Genomic DNA, 24,975 nt, shown 5'->3' on the forward strand with positions numbered 1-24,975 from the left:
TGCAGGCCATCCGATGAGGAAACCACTCATTAAGTGGTTTAATGCAGGCATCCGATGAGGGAACCACTCATTAAGTGGTTTAATGCAGGCGTCCGATGAGGAAACCACTCATTAAGTGGTTTAATGCAGGCGTCCGATGAGGAAACCACTCATTAAGTGGTTTAATGCAGGCATCCGATGAGGAAACCACTCATTAAGTGGTTTAATGCAGGCCTCCGATGAGGAAACCACTCATTAAGTGGTTTAATGCAGGCGTCTGATGAGGAAACCACTCATTAAGTGGTTTAATGCAGGCGTCCGATGAGGAAACCACTCATTAAGTGGTTTAATGCAGCATCCGATGAGGAAACCACTCATTAAGTGGTTTAATGCAGGCCTCCGATGAGGAAACCACTCATTAAGTGGTTTAATGCAGCATCCGATGAGGAAACCACTCATTAAGTGGTTTAATGCAGGCGTCCGATGAGGAAACCACTCATTAAGTGGTTTAATGCAGGCCTCCGATGAGGAAACCACTCATTAAGTGGTTTAATGCAGCATCCGATGAGGAAACCACTCATTAAGTGGTTTAATGCAGGCGTCCGATGAGGAAACCACTCATTAAGTGGTTTAATGCAGGCCATCCGATGAGGAAACCACTCATTAAGTGGTTTAATGCAGGCCATCCGATGAGGAAACCACTCATTAAGTGGTTTAATGCAGGCATCCGATGAGGAAACCACTCATTAAGTGGTTTAATGCAGGCCATCCGATGAGGAAACCACTCATTAAGTGGTTTAATGCAGGCATCCGATGAGGAAACCACTCATTAAGTGGTTTAATGCAGGCCATCCGATGAGGAAACCACTCATTAAGTGGTTTAATGCAGGCATCCGATGAGGAAACCACTCATTAAGTGGTTTAATGCAGGCATCCGATGAGGAAACCACTCATTAAGTGGTTTAATGCAGGCCATCCGATGAGGAAACCACTCATTAAGTGGTTTAATGCAGGCATCCGATGAGGGAACCACTCATTAAGTGGTTTAATGCAGGCCATCCGATGAGGAAACCACTCATTAAGTGGTTTAATGCAGGCGTCCGATGAGGAAACCACTCATTAAGTGGTTTAATGCAGGCCTCCGATGAGGAAACCACTCATTAAGTGGTTTAATGCAGGCCATCCGATGAGGAAACCACTCATTAAGTGGTTTAATGCAGGCCATCCGATGAGGAAACCACTCATTAAGTGGTTTAATGCAGGCCATCCGATGAGGAAACCACTCATTAAGTGGTTTAATGCAGGCATCCGATGAGGAAACCACTCATTAAGTGGTTTAATGCAGGCCATCCGATGAGGAAACCACTCATTAAGTGGTTTAATGCAGGCCATCCGATGAGGAAACCACTCATTAAGTGGTTTAATGCAGGCATCCGATGAGGAAACCACTCATTAAGTGGTTTAATGCAGGCCATCCGATGAGGAAACCACTCATTAAGTGGTTTAATGCAGGCATCCGATGAGGAAACCACTCATTAAGTGGTTTAATGCAGGCCATCCGATGAGGAAACCACTCATTAAGTGGTTTAATGCAGGCATCCGATGAGGAAACCACTCATTAAGTGGTTTAATGCAGGCATCCGATGAGGAAACCACTCATTAAGTGGTTTAATGCAGGCCATCCGATGAGGAAACCACTCATTAAGTGGTTTAATGCAGGCATCCGATGAGGGAACCACTCATTAAGTGGTTTAATGCAGGCCATCCGATGAGGAAACCACTCATTAAGTGGTTTAATGCAGGCGTCCGATGAGGAAACCACTCATTAAGTGGTTTAATGCAGGCCATCCGATGAGGGAACCACTCATTAAGTGGTTTAATGCAGGCCATCCGATGAGGGAACCACTCATTAAGTGGTTTAATGCAGGCCATCCGATGAGGGAACCACTCATTAAGTGGTTTAATGCAGGCATCCGATGAGGAAACCACTCATTAAGTGGTTTAATGCAGGCCATCCGATGAGGAAACCACTCATTAAGTGGTTTAATGCAGCATCCGATGAGGAAACCACTCATTGGGTTGGCTAAATAACAACAATGTGTAAAGACACTTAACTCATTTAGGCCTGAGACCGATAAAAAAAGGCTTCTAAATCCTAAAAGTTTTCGGAAAAATGTTTCTATGTCAGAGTGGTGCTCAACCTTTTTCACGTCAAGGACCCCCAGAATGATCTGTATTTGGCTGCTGGACCCCCATCTGAAAATATGTTGTTCCAGGGACCCCCCTCCCAGAAGCAAAGATTTGAGTTACAAATTTTCATTCTGAAAGAATATATATTCAAAGATTTGCGCCACATTTTCACGATTTTTCAAAAATAGCAGATGTACAAGCTCGTATGATCTTGTACATCTGCTATTTTCCAATAGCTAAAGCATAACATAATGCTTTAAAACACCAAAAGGGGTTCCCGCCCAAAATGGGTTAAGGGAGCTTATTGCTACTTTGTTGCCTTTGATTTTTGTTTTGTGCTTAATAGAGCCGTGAGGGCGTCATAATTGAGTTTTAGTTTACTGAGTGCTCTGTGTGTGTGTGTGTGTGTGTGTGTGTGTGTGTGTGTGTGCGCGTGTGCGTGTGCGTGTATGCGTGTGCGTGTGCGCGTGTGTGTGTGTGCGTGTGCGTGTGTGCGTGCTCTGTGTTCTCAGAGCTCCCGTCCACAGGCAGCTGATGGCCTCCATGCTGCTCCACTCCTCGTCTCCCAGAGTGTTCAGCGCTGCGTCCAGCGCCTTGTGCACGCTCATCACACACAACCGTGAGAAACACACACTTTACTGGGCATGGATGTATTGACCCCTGTGAATGTCACATGGATGTATATTGTGTGTGAGCTAGTGGAGGGAAACACCAATAAACACAATGATGGGGTACACATGGATTCAAGTTCTCCCAAATTATGGGTGCAGTACATAGTTGAGACAGTTTTTGGTTTAGACTAGTCATTGGTTAGACCAGTAATTAGTCCTACAACCTATCTCAAACCCTCACCCTAACCTCCCACGGGGCAGCACACCTAAACCTAACCTTAACCCATGTCTAACCAATGACTAATAACTAAGTATGCACCCCCCAAAGGATGTGTCCTGCACCAAAAATAGTCTATTTGCGCAACAACGTGTTGTAAGCTTGTAGAGAGAGAGCAAGATAGATAGATAGATAGATAGATAGATAGTGGGTAGATAGATAGATAGATAGATAGATATTTTTCAGTCGTGGGGTTTAATTTAGCTTTAATCCATGGGTACAGTCTATATTCGTCACCGGAGCCCTCCCTGCTCATAGGTTTGATTTCAACCCTGGTATTCTTTTTTTTAGATTGTTTGCAGTCAAAGTAAAGACATCTTTTGTATTTTTTGTCGTAGCCTGTCATCACGTAATCTCTCAAGAACAGATTATGAGCTGCGCTACTGAATCTGTCAGCAGGGCCATTCAGAATGTGTATACACTGTTGATGGTGTGTAGTGGGAATGAAAACACAGGCGCACCACAGGAAGTGGAGGGCTGATGGCGGCCCATACGGGCCAACATCCTGTTATACACATCATATTGAGGCCACGCCCCCAGAGGCAAATTCAAAGGGAACAAACAGCAGAGGTTTATTTGTTTTGCCGATGTGTTCCCAGTTTGGTCATCACGTGACCTGTGGGTTCCCAGTTTGGTCATCACGTGACCTGTGGGTTCCCAGTTTGGTCATCACGTGACCTGTGGGTTCCCAGTTTGGTCATCACGTGACCTGTGGGTTCCCAGTTTGGTCATCACGTGACCTGTGGGTTCCCAGTTTGGTCATCACGTGACCTGTGGGTTCCCAGTTTGGTCATCACGTGACCTGTGGGTTCCCAGTTTGGTCATCACGTGACCTGTGGGTTCCCAGTTTGGTCATCACGTGACCTGTGGGTTCCCAGTTTGGTCATCACGTGACCTGTGGGTTCCCAGTTTGGTCATCACGTGACCTGTGGGTTCCCAGTTTGGTCATCACGTGACCTGTGGGTTCCCAGTTTGGTCATCACGTGACCTGTGGGTTCCCAGTTTGGTCATCACGTGACCTGTGGGTTCCCAGTTTGGTCATCACGTGACCTGTGGGTTCCCAGTTTGGTCATCACGTGACCTGTGGGTTCCCAGTTTGGTCATCACGTGACCTGTGGGTTCCCAGTTTGGTCATCACGTGACCTGTGGGTTCCCAGTTTGGTCATCACGTGACCTGTGGGTTCCCAGTTTGGTCATCACGTGACCTGTGGGTTCCCAGTTTGGTCATCACGTGACCTGTGGGTTCCCAGTTTGGTCATCACGTGACCTGTGGGTTCCCAGTTTGGTCATCACGTGACCTGTGGGTTCCCAGTTTGGTCATCACGTGACCTGTGGGTTCCCAGTTTGGTCATCACGTGACCTGTGGGTTCCCAGTTTGGTCATCACGTGACCTGTGGGTTCCCAGTTTGGTCATCACGTGACCTGTGGGTTCCCAGTTTGGTCATCACGTGACCTGTGGGTTCCCAGTTTGGTCATCACGTGACCTGTGGGTTCCCAGTTTGGTCATCACGTGACCTGTGGGTTCCCAGTTTGGTCATCACGTGACCTGTGGGTTCCCAGTTTGGTCATCACGTGACCTGTGGGTTCCCAGTTTGGTCATCACGTGACCTGTGGGTTCCCAGTTTGGTCATCACGTGACCTGTGGGTTCCCAGTTTGGTCATCACGTGACCTGTGGGTTCCCAGTTTGGTCATCACGTGACCTGTGGGTTCCCAGTTTGGTCATCACGTGACCTGTGGGTTCCCAGTTTGGTCATCACGTGACCTGTGGGTTCCCAGTTTGGTCATCACGTGACCTGTGGGTTCCCAGTTTGGTCATCACGTGACCTGTGGGTTCCCAGTTTGGTCATCACGTGACCTGTGGGTTCCCAGTTTGGTCATCACGTGACCTGTGGGTTCCCAGTTTGGTCATCACGTGACCTGTGGGTTCCCAGTTTGGTCATCACGTGACCTGTGGGTTCCCAGTTTGGTCATCACGTGACCTGTGGGTTCCCAGTTTGGTCATCACGTGACCTGTGGGTTCCCAGTTTGGTCATCACGTGACCTGTGGGTTCCCAGTTTGGTCATCACGTGACCTGTGGGTTCCCAGTTTGGTCATCACGTGACCTGTGGGTTCCCAGTTTGGTCATCACGTGACCTGTGGGTTCCCAGTTTGGTCATCACGTGACCTGTGGGTTCCCAGTTTGGTCATCACGTGACCTGTGGGTTCCCAGTTTGGTCATCACGTGACCTGTGGGTTCCCAGTTTGGTCATCACGTGACCTGTGGGTTCCCAGTTTGGTCATCACGTGACCTGTGGGTTCCCAGTTTGGTCATCACGTGACCTGTGGGTTCCCAGTTTGGTCATCACGTGACCTGTGGGTTCCCAGTTTGGTCATCACGTGACCTGTGGGTTCCCAGTTTGGTCATCACGTGACCTGTGGGTTCCCAGTTTGGTCATCACGTGACCTGTGGGTTCCCAGTTTGGTCATCACGTGACCTGTGGGTTCCCAGTTTGGTCATCACGTGACCTGTGGGTTCCCAGTTTGGTCATCACGTGACCTGTGGGTTCCCAGTTTGGTCATCACGTGACCTGTGGGTTCCCAGTTTGGTCATCACGTGACCTGTGGGTTCCCAGTTTGGTCATCACGTGACCTGTGGGTTCCCAGTTTGGTCATCACGTGACCTGTGGGTTCCCAGTTTGGTCATCACGTGACCTGTGGGTTCCCAGTTTGGTCATCACGTGACCTGTGGGTTCCCAGTTTGGTCATCACGTGACCTGTGGGTTCCCAGTTTGGTCATCACGTGACCTGTGGGTTCCCAGTTTGGTCATCACGTGACCTGTGGGTTCCCAGTTTGGTCATCACGTGACCTGTGGGTTCCCAGTTTGGTCATCACGTGACCTGTGGGTTCCCAGTTTGGTCATCACGTGACCTGTGGGTTCCCAGTTTGGTCATCACGTGACCTGTGGGTTCCCAGTTTGGTCATCACGTGACCTGTGGGTTCCCAGTTTGGTCATCACGTGACCTGTGGGTTCCCAGTTTGGTCATCACGTGACCTGTGGGTTCCCAGTTTGGTCATCACGTGACCTGTGGGTTCCCAGTTTGGTCATCACGTGACCTGTGGGTTCCCAGTTTGGTCATCACGTGACCTGTGGGTTCCCAGTTTGGTCATCACGTGACCTGTGGGTTCCCAGTTTGGTCATCACGTTATTCATGTTATTTCAGGTAAACTGATAGATTAACATGTTATTTCAGGTAAACTGATAGATTAACATGTTATTTCAGGTAAACTGATAGATTAACATGTTATTTCAGGTAAACTGATAGATTAACATGTTATTTCAGGTAAACTGATAGGTTAACATGTCATTCCAGGTAAGATGCGTTCCCTGCTGCTGTCCAACGGGCTCCATGTGAACCTGGTAGAGATGATGAAGAGACACGCCTCCTCCCTGGAGGTTTCTACCAGCGCCTGCAGACTGCTCCATCTGCTGTTCCAGGGCAGGTGAGACCGAGGCCCACCCAGTAACATGAGGCCCACCCAGGGCAGGTGAGACCGAGGCCCACCCAGTAACATGAGGCCCACCCAGGGCAGGTGAGACCGAGGCCCACCCAGTAACATGAGGCCCACCCAGTAACATGAGGCCCACCCAGGGCAGGTGAGACCGAGGCCCACCCAGTAACATGAGGCCCACCCAGGGCAGGTGAGACCGAGGCCCACCCAGTAACATGAGGCCCACCCAGTAACATGAGGCCCATCCAGGGCAGGTGAGACTGAGGCCCACCCAGTAACATGAGGCCCAACCAGTAACATGAGGCCCACCCAGTAACATAAGGCCCACCCAGTAACATGAGGCCCACCCAGTAACATGGGGGCCCACCCAGTAACATGGGGGCCCACCCAGTAGCATGATGCCCACCCAGTATCATGATACCCACCCAGTAACATGATGCCCACCCAGTAACATGAGGCCCACCCAGTAACATGAGGCCCACCCAGTAACATGAGGCCCACCCAGTAACATGGGGGTCCACCCAGTAACATGAGGCCCACCCAGTAACATGGGGGCCCACCCAGTAACATGAGGCCCACCCAGTAACATGAGGCCCACCCAGTAACATGAGGCCCACCCAGTAACATGATGCCCACCCAGTAACATGAGGCCCACCCAGTAACATGAGGCCCACCCAGTAACATGAGGCCCACCCAGTAACATGGGGGTCCACCCAGTAACATGAGGCCCACCCAGTAACATGGGGGCCCACCCAGTAACATGAGGCCCACCCAGTAACATGATGCCCACCCAGTAACATGAGGCCCACCCAGTAACATGAGGCCCACCCAGTAACATGAGGCCCAACCAGTAACATGAGGCCCACCCAGTAACATAAGGCCCACCCAGTAACATGAGGCCCACCCAGTAACATGGGGGCCCACCCAGTAACATGGGGGCCCACCCAGTAACATGAGGCCCACCCAGTAACATGAGGCCCACCCAGTAACATGGGGCCCACCCAGTAACATGAGGCCCACCCAGTAACATGAGGCCCACCCAGTAACATGAGGCCCACCCAGTAACATGGGGGCCCACCCAGTAACATGAGGCCCACCCAGTAACATGGGGGCCCACCCAGTAACATGATGCCCACCCAGTAACATGGGGCCCCACCCAGTAACATGATGCCAACCCAGTAACATGAGGCCCACCCAGTAACATGGGGGCCCACCCAGTAACATGGGGGCCCACCCAGTGACATGGGGGCCCACCCAGTAACATGAGGCCCACCCAGTAACATGATGCCCACCCAGTAACATGGGGCCCCACCCAGTAACATGAGGCCCACCCAGTAACATGGGGGCCCACCCAGTAACATGATGCCCACCCAGTAACATGAGGCCCACCCAGTAACATAAGGCCCACCCAGTAACATGAGGCCCACCCAGTAACATGGGGGCCCACCCAGTAACATGGGGGCCCACCCAGTAACATGGGGGCCCACCCAGTAACATGATGCCCACCCAGTAACATGGGGGCCCACCCAGTAACATGATGCCCACCCAGTAACATGAGGCCCACCCAGTAACATGAGGCCCACCCAGTAACATGGGGGCCCACCCAGTAACATGAGGCCCACCCAGTAACATGAGGCCCACCCAGTAACATGGGGGCCCACCCAGTAGCATGATGCCCAACCAGTAACATGAGGCCCACCCAGTAACATGAGGCCCAACCAGTAACATGAGGCCCACCCAGTAACATGAGGCCCACCCAGTAACATAAGGCCCACCCAGTAACATGAGGCCCACCCAGTAACATGGGGGCCCACCCAGTAACATGGGGGCCCACCCAGTAGCATGATGCCCACCCAGTAGCATGATACCCACCCAGTAACATGAGGCCCACCCAGTAACATGAGGCCCACCCAGTAACATGAGGCCCACCCAGTAACATGGGGGTCCACCCAGTAACATGAGGCCCACCCAGTAACATGGGGGCCCACCCAGTAACATGAGGCCCACCCAGTAACATGAGGCCCACCCAGTAACATGGGGGCCCACCCAGTAACATGAGGCCCACCCAGTAACATGGGGGCCCACCCAGTAACATGAGGCCCACCCAGTAACATGAGGCCCACCCAGTAACATGAGGCCCACCCAGTAACATGAGGCCCACCCAGTAACATGAGGCCCACCCAGTAACATGAGGCCCACCCGGCCCACCCAGTAACATGAGGCCCACCCAGTAACATGAGGCCCACCCAGTAACATGAGGCCCACCCAGTAACATGAGGCCCACCCAGTAACATGAGGCCCACCCAGTAACATGAGGCCCACCCAGTAACATGAGGCCCACCCAGTAACATGGGGCCCACCCAGTAACATGAGGCCCACCCAGTAACATGAGGCCCACCCAGTAACATGGGGGCCCACCCAGTAACATGATGCCCACCCAGTAACATGGGGCCCCACCCAGTAACATGATGCCAACCCAGTAACATGAGGCCCACCCAGTAACATGGGGGCCCACCCAGTAACATGGGGGCCCACCCAGTAACATGATGCCCACCCAGTAACATGGGGGCCCACCCAGTAACATGGGGGCCCACCCAGTAACATGATGCCAACCCAGTAACATGAGGCCCACCCAGTAACATGGGGGCCCACCCAGTAACATGGGGGCCCACCCAGTAACATGATGCCCACCCAGTAACATGAGGCCCACCCAGTAACATGGGGGCCCACCCAGTAACATGATGCCCACCCAGTAACATGGGGGCCCACCCAGTAACATGGGGGCCCACCCAGTAACATGATGCCCACCCAGTAACATGGGGGCCCACCCAGTAACATGATGCCCACCCAGTAACATGATGCCCACCCAGTAACATGGGGGCCCACCCAGTAACATGAGGCCCACCCAGTAACATGAGGCCAACCCAGTAACATGAGGCCCACCCAGTAACATGGGGGCCCACCCAGTAACATGGGGGCCCACCCAGTAACATGGGGGCCCACCCAGTAACATGAGGCCCACCCAGTAACATGAGACCCACCCAGTAACATGAGGCCCACCCAGTAACATGGGGGCCCACCCAGTAACATGATGCCCACCCAGTAACATGAGGCCCACCCAGTAACATGGGGGCCCACCCAGTAGCTTGAGGCCCACCCTGTAACATGAGGCCCACCCAGTAACATGGGGGCCCACCCAGTAACATGGGGGCCCACCCAGTAACACCGGGTCCCACCCAGTAACATGGAGGCCCACCCAGGGCACGTGAGACCGAGGCCCACCCAGTAACACCGCGTCCCACCCAGTAACATGGAGGCCCACCCAGTAACATGGGGGCCCACCCAGTAACACCGGGTCCCACCCAGTAACATGGAGGCCCACCCAGTAACATGGGGGCCCACCCAGTAACACCGGGGCCCGCCGTATTGGGGGGTCAAATCAACTAATGATTCCTGAGTGCGGCGCACGGCTGTGGCTCACCGCTCCAAGAGATGTAATGGGTCAAATGCGGAGAACAACTTTGACTTTGACTTTGACAGCATGGAATTGCGGACATATTCTTTAGTTTTGGGTCTGAGAGGGCAGGCTAAATCGAATGGTGGTCCGTGGCTCAGATGGGTCTTAGAGGCTAAATGTCATCAAACGGTGGTCCGTGGCTCAGATGGGTCTGAGAGGCTAAATGTCATCAAACGGTGGTCCGTGGCTCAAATGGGTCTGAGAGGCTAAATGTCATCAAATGGTGGTCCGTGGCTCAAATGGGTCTGAGAGGCTAAATGTCATCAAATGGTGGTCCGTGGCTCAAATGGGTCTGAGAGGCTAAATGTCATCAAACGGTGGTCCGTGGATCAGATGGGTCTGAGGGGCTAAATGTCATCACATGGTGGTCCGTGGCTCAGATGGGTCTGAGAGGCTAAATGTCATCACATGGTGGTCCGTGGCTCAGATGGGTCTGAGAGGCTAAATGTCATCAAACGGTGGTCCGTGGCTCAAATGGGTCTGAGAGGCTAAATGTCATCAAACGGTGGTCCGTGGCTCAAATGGGTCTGAGAGGCTAAATGTCATCAAACGGTGGTCCGTGGCTCAAATGGGTCTGAGAAGCTAAATGTCATCAAACGGTGGTCCGTGGCTCAAATGGGTCTGAGAGGCTAAATGTCATCAAATGGTGGTCCGTGGCTCAAATGGGTCTGAGAAGCTAAATGTCATCAAATGGTGGTCCGTGGCTCAAATGGGTCTGAGAAGCTAAATGTCATCAAACGGTGGTCCGTGGCTCAAATGGGCCTTGATATGAAAGGGGTTGAAAAGCAGTGCGTTGGAGGAAAACGTGTTCCTGTGTGTCGTCGTCTTCTTCTGCAGGACGGCCACTCTGGATGAGCTGAACATGGCCATGGGGCAGATCCTCAAAGCCATGAAGACACACAACTTTGAACCCGAGCTGCAGACGGAGGCCCTGCAGGCCAGCCTCACCTTCCTCTGCCCAGGTAGGTCTGAGCTGCAGACGGAGGCCCTGCAGGCCAGCCTCACCTTTCTCTGCCCAGGTAGGTCTGAGCTGCAGACGGAGGCCCTGCAGGCCAGCCTCACCTTCCTCTGCCCAGGTAGGTCTGAGCTGCAGACGGAGGCCCTGCAGGCCAGCCTCACCTTCCTCTGCCCAGGTAGGTCTGAGCTGCAGACGGAGGCCCTGCAGGCCAGCCTCACCTTCCTCTGCCCAGGTAGGTCTGAGCTGCAGACGGAGGCCCTGCAGGCCAGCCTCACCTTCCTCTGCCCAGGTAGGTCTGAGCTGCAGACGGAGGCCCTGCAGGCCAGCCTCACCTTCCTCTGCCCAGGTAGGGGGGGGGGGGGGGGTGTGTGTGTGTGTGTGTGTGTGTGTGTGTGTGTGTGTGTGTACGCGTGCGTCACGCAACAGAGGGGGTGATGTCAAAGTGATACCATCTCCACCCACCCTGCTCTAAAATGTAATGTAATGAGATCGTTTCAGTGCGTCCGAATCACCAACAATTAGAACTATATGCAGAATAAGCCTTCTGCAGACTAAGGATATCCTGCATAAACACTTAAATTAGATTTGGTTAAATTAGATTTGTATGTGCGTGCGCATGCACACTTACAAAAATAAAGTAGTACTTAAATAGATGGCCCATTATGGATATATCCTTGGCAGGGAGAGTAAACTTCATACAAATACATGTAAGTCTACCTGTTCTTTGGTTTTAAATCTGTTCCATGGTTTTAAATCTGTTCCATGGTTTTAAATCTGTTCCATGGTTTTAAATCTGTTCCATGGTTTTAAATCTGTTCCATGGTTTTAAATCTGTTCCATGGTTTTAAATCTGTTCCATGGTTTTAAATCTGTTCCATGGTTTTAAATCTGTTCCATGGTTTTACATTTTTCGTCATTACCTTTTTTCTTCAAATTAGATAAACTAATCTCATCATTTATATGGAGAGGAGCAGCTATGGGAATAAAAAAGACCTAGACTCTACAAAGACCTAGATCTGACAGTGGACTAGTTGGACAACATTTGGCTGCTAATATTTTTTAATTGGTTTGTTGGGTTCAGAACCCCTCACATCTTTGTCTCCACCAGGCCGAAGGCATGGGGAGAGAGTATGTTTTGCACTCCGTCCGTCCGTCCGTGTGTCTGTCCGTCCGTCTGTGACCAGCTAATCTCCGGCACCGGTAACCCTGTCGATGCCAAATTTTGCACACACACTCCCTGGATGCCAACGATGAACCTCTGCCCCAAAGTTTCCAGAACGGCCTGTTATACCTCCACCAGGAGGCCGCTTTGTGCAAAACAAGTTTTTGGACAGTACACCTACAGATTTTGTCCAAACATCACGCAAATTGGTACACAGTCTCTCTAGAGCCATTCAACGAAACGGGTGTTTCAGATTTCTCAGACTTCATCCTGATTGGCTAAGATTGGCTTCCAAAGTCCTACAGATTTTGTCCAAACATCACGCAAATTGGTACACAGTCTCTCTAGAGCCATTCAACGAAACGGGTGTTTCAGATTTCTCAGACTTCATCCTGATTGGCTAAGATTGGCTTCCAAAGTTCGCAGGAGTGCTCGGTTTCAAACAAAATGCTGCAAATCATGAACACTTGTGTGATTTCCGTGAAATTGTGCACGCACATTCCCACTAGGCCAAGGAAGAAATGCCACATGAATATTTTCAACTCAGCCTCGTGATGGCGCTATAACTGGCCGAAAAGTGTTTTTACCTCTAACTGCACGGATCTGTGGATAACTTTGTATGCCAACTCCCTAGAGGCCAAGGAAAAACCTTTTCCTGGAATTTTTTACATCTGCTCTCTTTAGCGCCACCAGGAGGACGACATATGTAAAACACATTTTCTAATATTACTCCTTCAGATTTTATCCAAATTTCACGCAAATCGGTACACATAGTCGGTACACATAGTCATGTGATCAAGACGGATTTGTTTGATTTCTCATAATCCACCCTCATTGGCTACGATTGGCTTCTAAACTTTTCAGGAGTAGCCCGCTTTGTACCCGTTTTGTACAAATCGCCACAACTACTCAACGCAGCGTCCGATTGTGGTGAAACTGTGCATGCGTATTCCCACTAGGCTTTGGAAGAAATGCCACTTGACAGTTTTCAAATCAGCCTCATGGTGGCGCTACAACAGGCCAAGCCACATCACACACACACACACACACACACACACGTTTATATTTTTTTTTAAATTTCGACGTCGAAGATGTCAAAGATTTAACTGCCGGGAACCGGCAGTTAAATCTGATCTCCCAACATCTCACCTGTGTAGAGGGATTCAACATCTCACCTGTGTAGAGGGATTCAACATCTCACCTGTGTAGAGGGATTCTTCATCTCACCTGTGTAGAGGGATTCTTCATCTCACCTGTGTAGAGGGATTCTTCATCTCACCTGTGTAGAGGGATTCTTCATCTCACCTGTGTAGAGGGATTCTTCATCTCACCTGTGTAGAGGGATTCTTCATCTCACCTGTGTAGAGGGATTCTTCATCTCACCTGTGTAGAGGGATTCTTCATCTCACCTGTGTAGAGGGATTCTTCATCTCACCTGTGTAGAGGGATTCTTCATCTCACCTGTGTAGAGGGATTCTTCATCTCACCTGTGTAGAGGGATTCTTCCATCTCACCTGTGTAGAGGGATTCTTCATCTCACCTGTGTAGAGGGATTCTTCCATCTCACCTGTGTAGAGGGATTCTTCATCTCACCTGTGTAGAGGGATTCTTCATCTCACCTGTGTAGAGGGATTCTTCATCTCACCTGTGTAGAGGGATTCTTCCATCTCACCTGTGTAGAGGGATTCTTCATCTCACCTGTGTAGAGGGATTCTTCCATCTCACCTGTGTAGAGGGATTCTTCATCTCACCTGTGTAGAGGGATTCTTCATCTCACCTGTGTAGAGGGATTCTTCCATCTCACCTGTGTAGAGGGATTCTTCCATCTCACCTGTGTAGAGGGATTCTTCCATCTCACCTGTGTAGAGGGATTCTTCATCTCACCTGTGTAGAGGGATTCTTCATCTCACCTGTGTAGAGGGATTCTTCCATCTCACCTGTGTAGAGGGATTCTTCATCTCACCTGTGTAGAGGGATTCTTCATCTCACCTGTGTAGAGGGATTCTTCATCTCACCTGTGTAGAGGGATTCTTCATCTCACCTGTGTAGAGGGATTCTTCATCTCACCTGTAGAGGGATTCTTCATCTCACCTGTGTAGAGGGATTCTTCATCTCACCTGTGTAGAGGGATTCTTCATCTCACCTGTAGAGGGATTCTTCATCTCACCTGTAGAGGGATTCTTCATCTCACCTGTAGAGGGATTCTTCATCTCACCTGTAGAGGGATTCTTCATCTCACCTGTAGAGGGATTCTTCATCTCACCTGTAGAGGGATTCTTCATCTCACCTGTAGAGGGATTCTTCATCTCACCTGTAGAGGGATTCTTCATCTCACCTGTAGAGGGATTCTTCCATCTCACCTGTAGAGGGATTCTTCATCTCACCTGTGTAGAGGGATTCTTCCATCTCACCTGTGTAGAGGGATTCTTCAACATCTCACCTGTAGAGGGATTCTTCCAAGAATGGCCTGAACAATGCTCCGTGAGTTATTGATCCCATGGTGACCTGTTGACCCTTCTGTCCGTCTCAGACAGGAGTCTGCAGGAGCACGGCGTGTCGGTGGCCGACCCCGACACGGTGGACCTCTCCCTGAAGGTCCTGAAGAACCAGTGTGTCCTGGAAGGAGCTCACACCGTCTACCTGGAGGTCCTCAACAGGGTAAGAGAACCAAGGAAGCTTTGAGAAGGAAAGGTCATGGTCACGTGACTGGGCTGCGCCATGACACTTTCATGGACACTTTCATTGGAGCCAAAACTCACACCGGAAAAGCAAGTGATTAGAAAACAACCTGTGATATGTCTTAGTTTATATTCCTGAACCGATTATATGACAAAAGGTCTCAATTGAGACAAAATAATGTTTGTTATGAGCTGGTCCAGCCGGCTCCATGTGGCTCATGAGGTAGAGCAGGTCGTCCAATGATCCATGGGTCGGCGGTTCGAATCCCGGCTCCTCCTGTCTACATGTCGAAGTGTCCTTGGGCAAGACACTGAACCCCAAATTGCTCCCGATGTGCTGGTTGGTACCTTGCATGGCTTCCGCAGCAATCGGTGTATGAATGTGTGTGTGAATGGGTGAATGTAATGCACAATCTATGTAAAGCGCCTTGGATAAAGGCGCTATATAAATGCACCATTTACCATTTACCATTCACTGCCATGTATCCACTGAACTTCCGGTGTGAGTATGGCTCCATGAAAGTGTCCATGAAAGTGTCATGGCGCAGCCCAGTCACGTGACCACTTCCTTTCCTTCTCAAAGCTTCCTTGTATCCATATAACTAGGAAGTACACATACAATTTACAATTTACAATGTAGGCATTTATCAGACGCTCTTAATCCAGAGGGACTTACATTAAGCAAGAACAAAAAGCATGGCAATACATCACATATATAACAAGTAGTTATCATGAAACATGCGTAAGCTAAGAACGTAACAGTGGAATATCTATATAATGGAACTATACATATAAACTATACATATGTGACTAAATTTGACTGAGGGACTGCCATTGGGATTTTTTGAATTTCCGTTTGTTCATGTCTTATGAAAGCAGGGAATCATAGCTTCAAATTGACATATCGGTTGTTCAGTTTTACCCACCAGTTTTGGAGATATGGATTATAGAGTAATGTCTTGCAGAGAAACAGCGAGTTGAGAAAACAGGCTTGAAAGGTTCTGTGGACTCTAGCATTACACCTAGCTACATGTTTAAGCATTTATTTCATATTTACATGTCTTCTGTGGACTCTAACATTACACCTATAGCTACATGTTTAAGCATTTATTTCATATTTACATGTCGATTTCAGCTCTGACACTTATTTCAGACATGCTCTAGTATGTGAAGAGTCTGCCTGTGCTATTAACTCATTAAAAAAAAGCTGGTGAAAAGCTGGAATTTGCGCGATGGCGGTCTCTCAGTCAGATCTTGTCACATCTATACTATACTATACTATACTATACTATACTATACTATACTATACTATACTATACTATACTATACTATACTATGAAGTGCTATATGACTACATAAAATGCAATTCTGTCTACGTAACATGAAGTCATACAACCAGGAAGTAAACATGAAGTCCATGATAGCAGGATGTTGGCGTTAAGAAGCAGGAGCAAAGGAACGTTTAAAATAGTAACAGACGCCTCTGACCTCTGACCTCTGACCTCTGACGCCAAAGACTCTGTGGTGAAAGCAGAGATCTGTGTGGCCAAAGACTCTGTGGTGAAAGCAGAGATCTGTGTGGCCAAAGACTCTGTGATGAAAGCAGAGATCTGATTGGCCAAAGACTCTGTGGTGAAAGCAGAGATCTGTGTGGCCAAAGACTCTGTGATGAAAGCAGAGATCTGATTGGCCAAAGACTCTGTGGTGAAGCAGAGATCTGATTGGCCAAAGACTCTGTGATGAAAGCAGAGATCTGTGTGGCCAAAGACTCTGTGGTGAAAGCAGAGATCTGATTGGCCAAAGACTCTGTGGTGAAAGCAGAGATCTGTGTGGCCAAAGACTCTGTGATGAAAGCAGAGATCTGATTGGCCAAAGACTCTGTGGTGAAAGCAGAGATCTGTGTGGCCAAAGACTCTGTGGTGAAAGCAGAGATCTGTGTGGCCAAAGACTCTGTGATGAAAGCAGAGATCTGATTGGCCAAAGACTCTGTGATGAAAGCAGAGATCTGTGATGAAAGCAGAGATCTGTGATGAAAGCAGAGATCTGTGATGAAAGCAGAGATCTGTGATGAAAGCAGAGATCTGTGATGAAAGCAGAGATCTGTGATGAAAGCAGAGATCTGTGGTGAAAGCAGAGATCTGTGTGGCCAAAGACTCTGTGATGAAAGCAGAGATCTGATTGGCCAAAGACTCTGTGATGAAAGCAGAGATCTGTGATGAAAGCAGAGATCTGTGTGGGCGAGAGGCGTTGGAATGTTATGTAATGTAACCCAATTATCACATTGATTTAATTTGTGCCTGACAAACACAACTTAAAATAGAAACCGTGGATTAAAAACAGAAATACAAAAAAAAGCCAAGAGAAAAGGGGAGGGGTCGGACGTCTACTCTGGGCACCGTGGCGCAGGTTCCAATCCCCATCCCGAAGACCTTTGCTTACGTGTCAAGTGTGTGTGTGTGTGTGTGCGTGTGCGTGTGCGTGTGCGTGTGCGTGTGTGTGCGTGCGTGCGTGCGTGCGTGCGTGCGTGCGTGCGTGCGTGCGTGCGCGTGCGTGCGTGCGTGCGTGCGTGCGTGCAGTTTATCAGCAGCGTCCACATCCAGCAGTGTGGTCTCAAAGTGCTGTCTTCCCTGGCTGACTGCTCTGGTGCAGTGGACCTCCTCTGTCAGCAGGGGGCGATAGACACGGTGCTGCACACGCTACAGATGTTCCCGAGGGAACGAGGTATGTATGCAGTCCTGCTAACCCTACTAACCCTAACCCAAGACCCCAGGAAATTACCTCATAGAGATGTCCCGATACTGTATCGGTATCGGGAAAAGTATCGGATCGGCCCGCATTGGTCGTATTGGTGATATGTCAGTCTAACCAGCGATCCGACACAGGGGTAAGGGGGTTGACACTATGCCAGTCTAACCAGCGATCCGACACAGGGGTAAGGGGTTGACATGATCCTCTGACAGAACTACAAATGATCCTCTGACAGAACTACAAATGATCCTCTGACAGAACTGGACTAACATGATTAATGATTAAAGGACCACTTCACCACTTTTCAACCAGGTCCTCACTAATAATGCACCACTAAAAAAGTGTCTCATAGGAGGGCTGTGGGCAGTTCAGAAACCAGTCTGTGTCTCATAGGAGGGCTGTGGGCAGTTCAGAAACCAGTCTGTGTCTCATAGGAGGGCTGTGGGCAGTTCAGAAACCAGTCTGTGTCTCATAGGAGGGCTGTGGGCAGTTCAGAAACCAGTCTGTGTCTCATAGGAGGGCTGTGGGCAGTTCAGAAACCAGTCTGTGTCTCATAGGAGGGCTGTGGGCAGTTCAGAAACCAGTCTGTGTCTCATAGGAGGGCTGTGGGCAGTTCAGAAACCAGTCTGTGTCTCATAGGAGGGCTGTGGGCAGTTCAGAAACCAGTCTGTCTCATAGGAGGGCTGTGGGCAGTTCAGAAACCAGTCTGTGTCTCATAGGAGGGCTGTGGGCAGTTCAGAAACCAGTCTGTGTCTCATAGGAGGGCTGTGGGCAGTTCAGAAACCAGTCTGTGTCTCATAGGAGGGCTGTGGGCAGTTCAGAAACCAGTCTGTGTCTCATAGGAGGGCTGTGGGCAGTTCAGAAACCAGTCTGTCTCATAGGAGGGCTGTGGGCAGTTCAGAAACCAGTCTGTGTCTCATAGGAGGGCTGTGGGCAGTTCAGAAACCAGTCTGTGTCTCATAGGAGGGCTGTGGGCAGTTCAGAAACCAGTCTGTGTCTCATAGGAGGGCTGTGGGCAGTTCAGAAACCAGTCTGTGTCTCATAGGAGGGCTGTGGGCAGTTCAGAAACCAGTCTGTGTCTCATAGGAGGGCTGTGGGCAGTTCAGAAACCAGTCTGTGTCTCAGGGCTGTGGGCAGTTTAGAAACCAGTCTGTGTCTCATAGGAGGGCTGTGGGCAGTTCAGAAACCAGTCTGTGTCTCATAGGAGGGCTGTGGGCAGTTCAGAAACCAGTCTGTGTCTCATAGGAGGGCTGTGGGCAGTTCAGAAACCAGTCTGTGTCTCATAGGAGGGCTGTGGGCAGTTTAGAAACCAGTCTGTGTCTCATAGGAGGGCTGTGGGCAGTTCAGAAACCAGTCTGTGTCTCATAGGAGGGCTGTGGGCAGTAGAGAAACCAGTCTGTGTCTCATAGGAGGGCTGTGGGCAGTTCAGAAACCAGTCTGTGTCTCATAGGAAGGCTGTGGGCAGTTTAGAAACCAGTCTGTGTCTCATAGGAGGGCTGTGGGCAGTTCAGAAACCAGTCTGTGTCTCTGTGGGCAGTTCAGAAACCAGTCTGTGTCTCATAGGAGGGCTGTGGGCAGTTTAGAAACCAGTCTGTGTCTCATAGGAGGGCTGTGGGCGGTTCAGAAACCAGTCTGTGTCTCATAGGAGGGCTGTGGGCAGTTCAGAAACCAGTCTGTGTCTCATAGGAGGGCTGTGGGCAGTTCAGAAACCAGTCTGTGTCTCATAGGAGGGCTGTGGGCAGTTCAGAAACCAGTCTGTGTCTCATAGGAGGGCTGTGGGCAGTTCAGAAACCGTCCTCCAGTGACATACAGGCCTGGAATTTCATCCTTTTAGGGGCAAGGCCACTTGGCCTTTAGTGTGGTCAACTTTTTAAGGGCACAAGGCCAAGTGCCAGGGCATGAAGGCCATCAATTAAAAAATGATTTTCCGATGAACATTGGTTCAGAACAGTGCTTCTTAAATAAATAATCACAGCTTTAAATAACAAAATATAAGTAGCTACTGTTGTAAAATATTGTAAACATGTTTTGGGGACCCAGTCCAGAGATGAAAATCATAATGAAATGGCCTAGGACCCTGTCAGGCTGTCACCCTAGGCTAATTAATATAAATTTAATTTGGGGGTCCTTGAAATTTAAATGGCTGAGGATCATTGGGTTAAACTGAGTTAATTCACATAAAATACAATGACAGCCTACATAACTTTTGAATAAGGGCTTGGTTTAGAAAAGCCTATATTTTGTGCTAAACTAATATATTGAATAACATGGCATTGTAGAGAGGTTAGTGACAGATAAGATAATTTCTCCATTGTGGGGCTGCACCGCTGCAGGACTGAGGACTCTGCAGTAAGTCAACACAAAGTGAAAGTGCAGCTTCAAATCAGTTTGTTGTTCTTACCTGGAGACAGTGTGTGCTGTGCACAGGGGAACAATTGTTTAATTATATCCATGGTGTCTTTCTGTCGCTATCCATAATGCGACGCAAAAGTACATTTATGTTTGTTTTGGTGGGCTAGATAGATTCGGTAGATCTCCTCCTTGTATGGACAGCCACGCTGTTTCGCATTAGACAAAAGGAAATCAGCTGGACCATGTCCGACCAACGTTAATACATGTGACGTAGGACCGCCACACTGTCGCAACTGTAGGAAACATTGTTTTGTTTTGAGTGATAGTTGCAGTTTGACCGGATAGCTAGATTAGCTACACTAGTAGGCAGCGTGTGGGCTAAATGCCCTCTGTTTACTCTGTCAGTGCGTGTATGTGTGGCGCGGAGGAGGAGGCGTGCGGGTGTGTGTGTGTGTGTGTGTGTGTGTGTGTGTGTGTGTGTGTGTATGCGCGCGTCATGACGACCAGCGGCAGCGGGGGTAGTTATTAAGGCAAAGTACCGCAAAATAATCAAACCACTTTGCAAATGGCAACACAACTACAACACAAATTTGTTCTGCGCGGGACGTGAGGGGAACATTGGTTACCGTAATGACTGGAAAATTGCGATAAACGGTAAAATGAACTTCTGTGGGCGCCGGTCGGGGCACCACGGCCACTGTGGCCGTATGGGCATATACTTTTTCGAGGGGCACACGGCCAAAGAGAGGGGCAACGACGGCCATGGCCGCCGTGGCCGCCGTGAAATTCCTGCCCTGGTGACATAGATAGATGGGGAATACAAGCTAATAGAAACTGCAGGCTTTCTAGTCCTGAAAAGTTGCAATGCGAAAATGGAAGCCATCGTTCTCACGATAATGAAAATCTAAACATTTTTGTAAAATAAAATAGTGTTTAAAAAAAGATCTGCCTAATGATTTAGTCGACGAAAACATTTTTGTCATTTTGGCGACAAAATCAACACTCCTTTTTTTTCCTGGTGTCCCCCCCCCCCCCCCCCCCCCACACACACACACACACAGAGATCCACTACTGGGGCCTGACCCTGCTCCAGCACCTGGTGTCCAAGAAGAAGCTGTCCAGGATGATCGTTCCGGTTCTGGCCTCGGTTCTGGTCGCCTCCCTGGTCCAGTACGGAGAGGACCCCCCCATGCTGCTGAAGGTGAGTTAGAGGACCCATAGAGGACCCCCACATGCTGCTGAAGGTGAGTTAGAGGACCCATAGAGGAACCCCATGCTGCTGAAGGTGAGTTAGAGGACCCATAGAGGACCCCCCCATGCTGCTGAAGGTGAGTTAGAGGACCCATAGAGGAACCCCATGCTGCTGAAGGTGAGTTAGAGGACCCATAGAGGACCCCCCCATGCTGCTGAAGGTGAGTTAGAGGACCCATAGAGGACCCCCCCATGCTGCTGAAGGTGAGTTAGAGGACCCATAGAGGACCCCCCCATGCTGCTGAAGGTGAGTTAGAGGACCCATAGAGGACCCCCCATGCTGCTGAAGGTGAGTTCTGGCCTCCGTTCTGGTCTCTGTTCTGGTCACCTCCCTGGTCCGAGAGGACCCCCCATGCTGCTGAAGGTGAGTTCTGGCCTCCGTTCTGGTCTCTGTTCTGGTCACCTCCCTGGTCCGAGAGGACCCCCCATGCTGCTGAAGGTGGGTTCTGGACCCCCACGCTGCAACGCGTTGTGAGCTTGTAGATCTGCTATTTTCAGCATGCAACCAATTTTAAAATGACTCATTCTGGATCTCTTGTCCACTAGTCCCTTCTTAACATTTTAGTCTAGTTTTTATATGTTAACGAAATTGTCAATATATTTAGTCTTAGTTTTAGTCATAGCTTAGTTTTCATTTAGTTTCCATGTGGTTTTCGTCCGTGGAAAAAAGGTAGTCGACGACCATTTTTCGTCATAGTTTTAGTCGACGAAAACAACACTATCCAGTAGTGATAGTGATAGTGATAGTGATAGTGGTCGTGTGTCTCTCAAGGCTTCCAGTAGTGATAGTGATAGTGATAGTGATAGTGATAGTGTTGTGGTCGTGTGTCTCTCAGGGCTTCCAGTAGTGATAGTGATAGTGATAGTGATAGTGGTCGTGTGTCTCTCAAGGCTTCCAGTAGTGATAGTGATAGTGATAGTGACAGTGTTGTGGTCGTGTGTCTCTCAGGGCTTCCAGTAGTGATAGTGATAGTGATAGTGACAGTGTTGTGGTCGTGTGTCTCTCAAGGCTTCCAGTAGTGATAGTGATAGTGATAGTGACAGTGTTGTGGTCGTGTGTCTCTCAGGGCTTCCAGTAGTGATAGTGATAGTGGTAGTGATAGTGTTGTGGTCGTGTGTCTCTCAGGGCTTCCAGTAGTGATAGTGATAGTGATAGTGTTGTGGTCGTGTGTCTCTCAAGGCTTCCAGTAGTGATAGTGATAGTGATAGTGATAGTGGTCGTGTGTCTCTCAGGGCTTCCAGTAGTGATAGTGATAGTGACAGTGTAGTGGTCGTGTGTCTCTCAGGGCTTCCAGTAGTGATAGTGATAGTGGTAGTGATAGTGTTGTGGTCGTGTGTCTCTCAAGGCTTCCAGTAGTGATAGTGATAGTGATAGTGATAGTGTTGTGGTCGTGTGTCTCTCAGGGCTTCCAGTAGTGATAATGATAGTGTTGTGGTCGTGTGTCTCTCAGGGCTTCCAGTAGTGATAGTGATAGTGATAGTGATAGTGATGTGGTCGTGTGTCTCTCAGGGCTTCCAGTAGTGATAGTGATAGTGATAGTGTTGTGGTTGTGTGTCTCTCAGGGCTTCCAGTAGTGATAGTGATAGTGATAGTGGTCGTGTGTCTCTCAAGGCTTCCAGTAGTGATAGTGATAGTGTTGTGGTCGTGTGTCTCTCAAGGCTTCCAGTAGTGATAGTGACAGTGTTGTGGCCGTGTGTCTCTCAGGGCTTCCATTAGTGATAGTGATAGTGATAGTGTTGTGGTTGTGTGTATCTCAGGGCTTCCAGTAGTGATAGTGATAGTGATAGTGATAGTGTTGTGGTCGTGTGTCTCTCAAGGCTTCCAGTAGTGATAGTGATAGTGATAGTGATAGTGATAGTGATAGTGGTCGTGTGTCTCTCAAGGCTTCCAGTAGTGATAGTGATAGTGATAGTGATAGTGATAGTGGTCGTGTGTCTCTCAAGGCTTCCAGTAGTGATAGTGATAGTGATAGTGTTGTGGTCGTGTGTCTCTCAAGGCTTCCAGTAGTGATAGTGATAGTGATAGTGATAGTGATAGTGATAGTGATAGTGGTCGTGTGTCTCTCAAGGCTTCCAGTAGTGATAGTGATAGTGTTGTGGTCGTGTGTCTCTCAGGGCTTCCAGTAGTGATAGTGATAGTGATAGTGATAGTGTTGTGGCCGTGTGTCTCTCAGGGCTTCCATTAGTGATAGTGATAGTGATAGTGTTGTGGTTGTGTGTATCTCAGGGCTTCCAGTAGTGATAGTGATAGTGATAGTGATAGTGACAGTGTTGTGGTCGTGTGTCTCTCAGGGCTTCCAGTAGTGATAGTGATAGTGATAGTGATAGTGATAGTGATAGTGACAGTGTTGTGGTTGTGTGTATCTCAGGGCTTCCAGTAGTGATAGTGATAGTGATAGTGATAGTGTTGTGGCCGTGTGTCTCTCAGGGCTTCCATTAGTGATAGTGATAGTGATAGTGTTGTGGTTGTGTGTATCTCACGGCTTCCAGTAGTGATAGTGATAGTGATAGTGATAGTGTTGTGGTCGTGTGTCTCTCAAGGCTTCCATTAGTGATAGTGATAGTGATAGTGATAGTGATAGTGTTGTGGTCGTGTGTCTCTCAGGGCTTCCATTAGTGATAGTGATAGTGATAGTGTTGTGGTTGTGTGTATCTCAGGGCTTCCAGTAGTGATAGTGATAGTGATAGTGATAGTGTTGTGGTCGTGTGTCTCTCAGGGCTTCCAGTAGTGATAGTGATAGTGTTGTGGTCGTGTGTATCTCAGGGCTTCCAGTAGTGATAGTGATAGTGATGTGGTCATGTCTCTCAGGGCTTCCAGGTGTCTCTGAGGATGCTGGATGCGTGTTCAGTAGTGATAGTGATAGTGATAGTGAAAGTGATGTGGTCATGTCTCAGGGCTTCCAGGTGTCTCTGAGGATGCTGGATGCGTGTTCAGGAGCTGCCGCTGAGCTCCAGAGAGAAGACTTCGACAGACTGATCTTCACTCAGCTCAGAGAGGACGCTCCTGATCAGACCAACAACCCGGTGAGTTGGCTGCACTGGAATAACATCAGAGTTACGAAGACTCTGACTGCGTACAAATATAATCAATGGACAAATTAACCCATTTAGACCTGAGGAAGATTCTACAGAGCCCCAACAATATATGTAATTGGCCTCGGAAAATATGTAGTTCCAGGGACCCCTCCCCCAGAAGCAAAGATTTGAGTTAAAAACGTTCACTCTGAAAGAATATATATTCAAAGATTTGTGCCACATTTTCACGTTTTTTCAAAAAATAGCATCTGCTATTTTGCAATAGCTAAAGTATAACATAATGCTTAAAACACCAAAAGGGGTTCCCGCACAGAATGGGTTAACATGAGGGTGTGTGTGTATGTGCGCCTGTGCGTGTGTGCGCCCGTGCGTGTGTACGTGTGTGTGTGCGTGCGTGTGTGTGTGTGTGTGTGTGTGTGTGTGTGTGTGTGTGTGTGTGTGTGTGTGTGTGTGTGTGTGTGTGTGTGTGTGTGTGTGTGTGTGTGTGTGTGTGTGTGTGTGTGTGTGTGTGTGTGTGTGTGTGTGTAGTGATAGTGATAGTGATAGTGATAGTGTTGTGGTTGTGTGTATCTCACGGCTTCCAGTAGTGATAGTGATAGTGACAGTGTTGTGGTCGTGTGTCTCTCAAGGCTTCCATTAGTGATAGTGATAGTGTTGTGGTTGTGTGTATCTCAGGGCTTCCAGTAGTGATAGTGATAGTGATAGTGACAGTGTTGTGGTCGTG

At 49.3% G+C, this 24,975-nt stretch overlaps 1 protein-coding gene across 1 annotated transcript in view; it reads left to right on the plus strand.

Annotated features, from left to right (window-relative positions):
• The window catches only part of lrrk2 (leucine-rich repeat kinase 2), a 190,341-nt gene that overhangs the window by 79,810 nt on the left and 85,556 nt on the right, over positions 1 to 24,975 (plus strand). The window contains exons 11-17 of the mRNA XM_079502485.1: positions 2,682 to 2,788; positions 6,411 to 6,540; positions 10,904 to 11,028; positions 14,717 to 14,844; positions 17,441 to 17,585; positions 21,026 to 21,165; positions 24,111 to 24,239. Coding sequence (XP_079358611.1) covers positions 2,682 to 2,788; positions 6,411 to 6,540; positions 10,904 to 11,028; positions 14,717 to 14,844; positions 17,441 to 17,585; positions 21,026 to 21,165; positions 24,111 to 24,239 — 904 coding nt within the window. The remainder of the gene's footprint in view (positions 1 to 2,681; positions 2,789 to 6,410; positions 6,541 to 10,903; positions 11,029 to 14,716; positions 14,845 to 17,440; positions 17,586 to 21,025; positions 21,166 to 24,110; positions 24,240 to 24,975) is intronic.

This window comes from Electrona antarctica, assembly GCF_951216825.1.
Source record: "Electrona antarctica genome assembly, chromosome: 5".
NCBI lineage: Eukaryota > Metazoa > Chordata > Actinopteri > Myctophiformes > Myctophidae > Electrona > Electrona antarctica.